Source organism: Mus caroli, chromosome 4 (genome assembly GCF_900094665.2).
Source record: "Mus caroli chromosome 4, CAROLI_EIJ_v1.1, whole genome shotgun sequence".
Lineage (NCBI taxonomy): Eukaryota > Metazoa > Chordata > Mammalia > Rodentia > Muridae > Mus > Mus caroli.
In genome coordinates this window covers 122,914,859-122,922,088 of record NC_034573.1, presented here as the reverse complement: position 1 = coordinate 122,922,088, position 7,230 = coordinate 122,914,859, and the positions used below count along the sequence as shown (strand labels likewise).

The 7,230-nt window shown below is 51.5% G+C and overlaps 1 protein-coding gene across 1 annotated transcript in view; it reads left to right on the top strand.

Moving 5' to 3' along the window:
* Tmem222 (transmembrane protein 222) overlaps positions 1-6,027 on the top strand; it is an 11,635-nt gene extending 5,608 nt beyond the window's left edge. The window contains exons 2-6 of the mRNA XM_021160056.2: positions 1,054-1,138; positions 2,299-2,330; positions 3,608-3,704; positions 3,796-3,926; positions 5,144-6,027. Coding sequence (XP_021015715.1) covers positions 1,054-1,138; positions 2,299-2,330; positions 3,608-3,704; positions 3,796-3,926; positions 5,144-5,231 — 433 coding nt within the window. The 3' untranslated portion in view covers positions 5,232-6,027. The remainder of the gene's footprint in view (positions 1-1,053; positions 1,139-2,298; positions 2,331-3,607; positions 3,705-3,795; positions 3,927-5,143) is intronic.
* Positions 6,028-7,230: the final 1,203 nt, after the last annotated feature.

The following is a 7,230-nucleotide window of genomic DNA, read 5'->3' as shown; positions in this document are numbered from 1 at the left end:
ATTTATTTATTATATGTAAGTACACTGTAGCTGTCTTCAGACACTCCAGAAGAGGGCATCAGATTTCATAACGGATGGTTGTGAGCCACCATGTGGTTGCTGGGATTTGAACTCGGGATCTTCGGAAGAGCAGTCACTGCTCTTAACCACTGAGCCATCTTGCCAGCCCCCCCATTTTGGGTTTTTTTGTGTTTTTGTTTTGTTTTTGTTTTTGTTTTTGAGACAAGATCTCACTATGTAGACAAGGCAAGTGCTGGGATCACAGACATATACCAGCTGTGTCCAGCTCAGTTGGGTTTTGTTGTCTTTTTTTAAAATACACTTTGAGATAATTTACGTATAACAAAAAAGTATACTTTTTTTTTTTTCATTTTATGTGTATGGGTGTTTTGCTTGCATATATGTCTGTGCAATACATCTGCCTGGTGCCTATAGAGGCCAGATGGTTGTGAGCTGCCATGTGGGGGGTTGGGGATTGAATCCAAATCCAGGTCCCCTAGAAGAGCAGTCAGTGCTCTTAACCACTGACCCATCTCTCCAGCCCCAATCAAAGTACGCTTTTTTTTTTTTTTTTTTGGTTTTTCGAGACTGAGTTTCTCTGTGTAGCCCTGGCTGTCCTGGAACGCACTCTGTAGACCAGGCTGGCCTCGAACTCAGAAATTAGCCTGCCTCTGCCTCCCAAGTGCTGGGATTCAAAGCACACCTTTTAAGAGCACAGTTCAGTCAGGATTTTTGCCTTTTGCGGTGCTGGGGTTCAAACCCAGGTCCTTGTATATGCTAAGCAGGCACTGAGGGGACAATGTGTGTGTTTGTACATCCTCAGAATAGAGCTGCGGAGGCATAGCTTACACAGCCTGACATTCTTCCGTGAGAGAGCTGGTTTCTCTTCCCAGTGAGATCCGGCTGCTCTGCACCCGGTGCTGCACGGTGCTGCACGTGGTGTTGGTGTCCTTTCAGTGGTGGCCCCGGGGACCTCCCTGCTATGACTCACTGTTTGACATGCATTTCTGGATGGCAGACCTGAGCTCTGTCCTTTGCTGCTGTCTTCTGCAGGTGGTTTTTCCCTATCATTGGCCACATGGGCATCTGCACATCTACAGGGGTCATTCGGGACTTCGCTGGCCCCTACTTTGTTTCGGTGAGTCCCCAGTTTGTTCTGTCCTGGAGAGACTCCAGGCTCACATAGAAGGCTGGCCTGGGCCCAGGATATCACACATAACTCTCACCCGGGCCCTAGCCTTCTGCCCCTCTCCAGTGTTTGACCCGTTTCCTTCTCTTGCCTCCAGGACAGGCCAGGAGGGCAGTGTGGCCAGAGGAATCTTAAGTAACTGGTTCAGCCCTCTGTGCCCATCCCTGGGTACCAAGACATGGGTAGGGGTTAGATCAAGAGTGGAGTCAGACCATCCCGGAACCACATCTCTGGACCTTCAGAAGGTGGGAGCCATTGTTGGGGGACAGGGGAGGCTGACATAGTTCCCATGGTGGGGATTTTAGAATGGAGCACTGTGTTCTCAAATCTGCTTCATGGGGATGGACGGACACTAGTCCAGGGGACTCTTTCAGGATGAGCTCTTGCATTTGCCTGTTTTCAGGTGGCTGGAGCTGAAGAGGTGACAACATGGCCTCTTTATGTTAGTAATTGTTAGTACCATCCTAACAGGACAAGACCTATTGCTATGCACTTAATACATTGACTAGCTAAACATAACAGGCCATGCCTCTAATCCCAGGATTGGGAATCTGAGGCAGGAGGAGTGCCAAGAGTTCATGGCTAGCCTGAGCTGTGTAGTGAGTTCCAGGTCAATGTTGTGTACAGAGCTAGACCCTGCTTCAACAAAACAAAAGAAAGCTGGGCAGAATAGCTCACACCTTTAGTCCCAGCACTCAGGAGGCAGAGACAATGAGTTCAGGGCCAGCCTGATCTCCATAGACAGTTCCAGGACAGCCAGGGCTATACTGAGAGACTCTGTCTCAATACATAGAGAGATAATATTTCTGGGTTGTGTGTTGCCTAAAGAGTCTAGGACTCCCCACAGTCTCCTCCTCATGAGAAAGTTCTGTGGTCCAGCAGCCTCTCACTGCGGTGCTGAGAGATCAGAGTGTTGATCTTGCACATGAAGGAGACCTGGCCATGGTGAAAGCCCAGAGTCTGCCCTGAGGGCCAGGAGAGGGCCAGAGAAGCACTGTGTTGCGGCTCTGCCATCCCCTTCTAAGTCACTGCTCTTCAGCCACTGATCCGGGGTTGTTAGCAGACTGGATGTAGTTTCTCTACTGACTTCTGCTCTTGTATCTCAACAGGAAGACAACATGGCCTTCGGAAAGCCTGCCAAGTAAGTGAATGCCTTTGTGCCTAGTCAGGGCCAAGCTCCTCCTGCTCAGAGCTACAGGCCAGGCCCTGTGAAGCACAGCAGGAGCCAGCACCCTGAGTGCCCTGTACCAAACACCTAGAGTCAGTCCCTGTCTAGGTCTCATCTTGAAGCCTATTGGATCTTGGGCAAGGTGACACAGTTAGGAAGCACCAGAGCTGGTCTTATAGCCCAGTCTGTCTCCCTGTAGCCGGGAGTGCTTCCTCCCCTCCCCTTGGGACAGACACCCCAGAGATATCATCTCCTATACATATCGAGACAGGGCCTCTCAGTATGGCCCTGGCTGTCCTGGATCAGGTTATGGAGACCAGACTCCATAGGAGGGATAGAAGTGGACCATTTAGGAATAGGAGGCTGCTTGGTGCGCCGTTGCATCTTTCTGTTTGGAAGGCAGGAAAGCAACCTCCAACCATGTAAGGGTGACATTCAGGTCTGCATCTCCTGCCAGTCTTGTCCCTGTCACCTTGTTTTCTCCTGAACCCTCCAGGATTGCTCAGCCACTTACTTCTGGGACACACGGTACAGTTTATGCTCCCCACCTTGTTCCAGCTGTTCCCACAGCTGCCAGTGCGACCTAACCCTCTTCCATCAGCCCAGGCTCAGGTGTGTCCTGTTCTCATCCACTCAAGTTGCCATGACAAATGCCATTGAGTGGGTGGCTCATCAACAACAAAAGTGTCACATCTTTGGAGATTAGGAGGGCCAAGATGAGGTGCTGGTACATGACATGGCTTGTGGGACCGACACGTGAAGAAAGGAATGAGGGTCTCTTAGGCCTCCCCACCCACAAAGGGAGTTCCTCAGGTGTTAAGATGTCAACAGAATAGGGGGACAGACATGCAGACCACCACACTCTGGTCTTGCCTGGTTGTTGTCTGCTGATGTATCTCTTCCTGGGAAGATGTGAATAGACGGTTCACCTCAGGTCGGACACGGGTTGTACCCAAATCAAGCTTTGAGACCCTCCCTGAATTTACAGTTACAACTTAGAGAACCCTGGCAAGGGCCTTGAGACTTGCTTCGGGAGTTTCCTGAGCCCTATGACTTTTTACTTCCTGAGTTTCAGGAGCTCCGCTCTTCCCTCCAGAAGAGAATGTTTCAATTGGGAAGAAGTAGCCACACAGCTAGACCTGGACCTGGTTTCCCCTGTCGCCCACAGCCTTGGGCACCCCGCACAGAGAGCATTTATAAAGTTGAAAGCTGCAAAGGGGCTGAGCCCAGAACATCCCCCTTCCCTTCAGGTTCTGGAAATTGGACCCGGGACAGGTGTATGCGAGTGGGCCCAACGCCTGGGACACGGCTGTGCACGATGCCTCTGAAGAGTATAAGCACCGCATGGTAGGTGGGGCTGGGCTCAGGGGGTCCGTATGCCCCACCCCACCCCACCCCACCCTACCCCACCCTGACCCAGCTGCTCTTGTGTCTCCAGCACAATCTCTGCTGTGACAACTGCCACTCCCACGTGGCTTTAGCCCTGAACCTGATGCATTACAACAACAGCACCAACTGGAACATGGTGACGCTCTGCTGCTTCTGCCTCATTTATGGGAAGTATGTCAGGTGAGTGGTCTTCAGCCTGCAGGCCTGCTCTGGCCACTCTCCCAAGGATCTTGGAAAGGCTGTCTGTCACTGGAGTCCCTTGGTCACTAGGGACAGTTGGAAACTGAGGTCATAGAGCAACTGAGTTCCTGGTGGAGAGCAGAGTCCTGCCTCCCTCACGTGGGTTCCCTGCTGGCTTGTCACTGCTCACTGCTGGGTTCTGGTTCGCTGCTCTGGGCTGCAGCTGACCCTGGGAAAGAACTGCAGTGGTTCTAGCTTCTAGGGAAGGGCGAGCGTGGATCTAGAGGAGCGTGGATCCTCTTGGATAGTGTTACCCACCTCCATAGGTTCCTGCCCCTGCCTGCTTTGTCAGTTGGGCTCACAGTCCAGGGAGACTTTTGAAGCCACAGCCTCAGGACCAGCCCACAGTAAGAACTCAGGTTGGGTGAATTCCCAGTATCCCACAGCAGACCCCAGACTTAGAAACCATCTCACATGCTGGATGCGGTGGGGCACACTTTTAATCTCAGCACTTGGAGGATTTCTGAGTTGAAGGCCAGCCTGTCTCCAAAACAAAACAGAAAACATCTTATTACACTTGAGCTGGTCCCCCACTCTAACTTTGTTTTTGGGGGGGGTTTTGTTTTCTTAAATATTTACCTTTATTTTATATGTGCCTATGTAGAATGTCAGATCTTGAAATTAGAGTTGTAGGCTTCCCATGTGGATGGATTTGAACCCCTGTCCTCTGGAAGAGTAGTCATTGCCCCAACTGCTGAGCCATCTCGCCAGCCCTTCCCCAGCTTTGTTCTTAATTATACTTATCAAGACCTTCTGGAAGGGAAACTCGGGACTTCTGTGCCCCTAAAGCTTTAGAGACCCCCAGAAAAGGACAGAACACAGGCCTGAGGCAGAGCTGGGGTTGAGGTCAGGCCCTGATCAGCTCCTATCCTATGAGTAGCCATGTCTGTGAACTGACCTTCATTACCACCCCAGTGGATCCCACGCTCAGCTGGAACTTTGTGGTCAGGAGTGCTTGTAGATCAGTGAGGCCCAGCCTGTTGGCTTCTTTAATGGCTTCCATAGTATTCATCAGGCCAGGCCCCGTCCCTTGACTGGCCAAGTCGAAGGATAAGTTCCAGGAGGCCCTAAGAACCTAAATGCTGTCAGCGTTGGGGAAGGAGGAGTTCTGGGCCATACCCCTACTCACCTGACCCTGTGTTCTTCTCCCCTGTCAGTGTTGGAGCCTTTGTGAAGACCTGGCTGCCCTTTGTCCTTCTCCTCGGCATTATCCTGACCGTCAGTCTCGTCTTCAATCTGCGGTGATAACTTTCAGATGGTCTAAGCCTACCAGACCCCCCGAGGAAGCTCCTGACCCCTTTTGGTCCCAATTCTTTTATTCCCCACCCCTCAGGCAGCGTTGCCTCCTGGGTTGGAAGTAGGGTCAGGACTTGGGACAGAAGTGCTGATGCTGAACACCTGATGAGGTCACTTAGAGCCTCCTTGTCCTTTCTCCCTGGGCCTGAGACCTCACCCTTATGGCATTCCCAGTGCCATCCTGGGAAGGCCTTCCTTCCCTTAGACCATCTCCTGCCACCATCACTGGACTACTCTTCCCATGCCCAGGGCACAGTGAGGACAAGAACCCACGAGGCAAAGCAGTGTTCAGAGCTGGATTTGAAGCTGTTTGCTGGCTGGTGGTTGTGTTTCAAAGTAGGGCATGTGTTATGAGAAGTGCTGCACGCCAAGAGACTTGGAACCTTCTCTGCTGGCCTCGAATGGACTGGGAGGGCTGGCTATGTTCTTTCTGCCACACCAGCACAGTGTGTGCCTCATCACCGCTAATGTGGGCCCTGGCTAGCAAGGGCTGAATGCACTTACGTGCAGAGTGGGTCCTCTGTAAATTAGGTAACGTGAATCCCACTTGTTTCCAGCCCAGGAGGCCTCGTGCTGGGGATAGAACCCTTTAGGTCCAAAATGTGAGCAACTTGTCAGAGCAGCTGGTACCCCTGATCGGCTGGGTCTGCTTCCAGTTGCTACAATGGGCCCTGTGCAGCCTCCCCCTGGTCCGCAGGCTCCTTTATAAGGGGCTCCCTGGCAGGAAATAAAGTTTTAAGTCTAAGTGGTGTCTGTCATTTTCTTCTGTGTGCCCTGATTCCTTGAGCTCATATATCCCTGGGGACTCGGAGCAAAGAGATCTGGCTGCTAACACCACGCCTGAGTCTTTCCAGCTAGAGCTTATGGGTACATCAGCAGTACTTGTAAATTCTGCCACTGCACAGGCTGTGGGAAGTCCCTGCCACTCCTGGTCTATGTTCCAAACTCCCTTCCAGAAGGATTCTCATCTTCCCTGCTGGGAAAAACTTGGCATTGGGGTAAGCCAGGAGGAAAGACAGCCCATGGCCTGCTCTGTGTGGAAGCCATATTGACCTCCATGTCATTTGCCCCATAGCCATGTCACTGGTCAGCTTGCTCTTTGGTGCCTCTTCCTGTGGCTCCCAGCACTCTTGTGTTCTCACCACCTCCCAGTATGCACTGGCCTCTGATCCTTTGCATCCCACCAGGGCCCAGCTTAAAGGCTGTTTTCAGACAGTGCTTGACTCTGACAGAGTGGCCTTGGGTTCTGTCCCCAGCGCTCAGCCCGATTACAGAGTGCTGTTATGTAACCTGCTGACAGCCAGCCGAGTAAGGCAGTCGCTATCAGTCTCACGTGACTTTGAAGAAATAAGCACCCATGGTGCTTGTCCAAGCTCTGCGGAAGCAAGAGTGGCCCAAAAGCCAGCAGAGCCTCACCCTAGAAGGGACACTTGGGCCTGAAGACCAGCAGCATTGGATACCTACCTTCCAGGGGTGCCCAGAGGTGGGACGAGGGCAGCAGATGTGCCTCTGAGGAAGGAGAAGCATGCTGTTTGCCATCCTTCTTGTGGGAGAGACTTGATGGATGACCATTTACAGGGGACACCAGTGGAGAGCATGCATGTAAGTGGGGCTGCCTCCATCCTTGCACATGCACTTTCTAAGAATCTAGGGAGTTCACTCAGTGGGAGAAACCTAGGAATGTTCTTTCTTTCTTTCTTTCTTTCTTTCTTTCTTTCTTTCTTTCTTCCTTTCTTCCTTTCTTCCTTTCTTCCTTTCTTCCTTTCTTTTTTTTGAGACCTCTGCGTAGCTCTGGCTGTCCTAGAACTTGCTGTATAGACGAGGTCAGCTTTGAATACAGAGATTTGCCTGCCTCTGCCTCCCAAGTGCTGGGATTTAGAGGTGTGCACCAGCCTAAAAATGATTTATTAACCAATTTAGATAAGGAAAAAGAAACTGAAAATAAGAC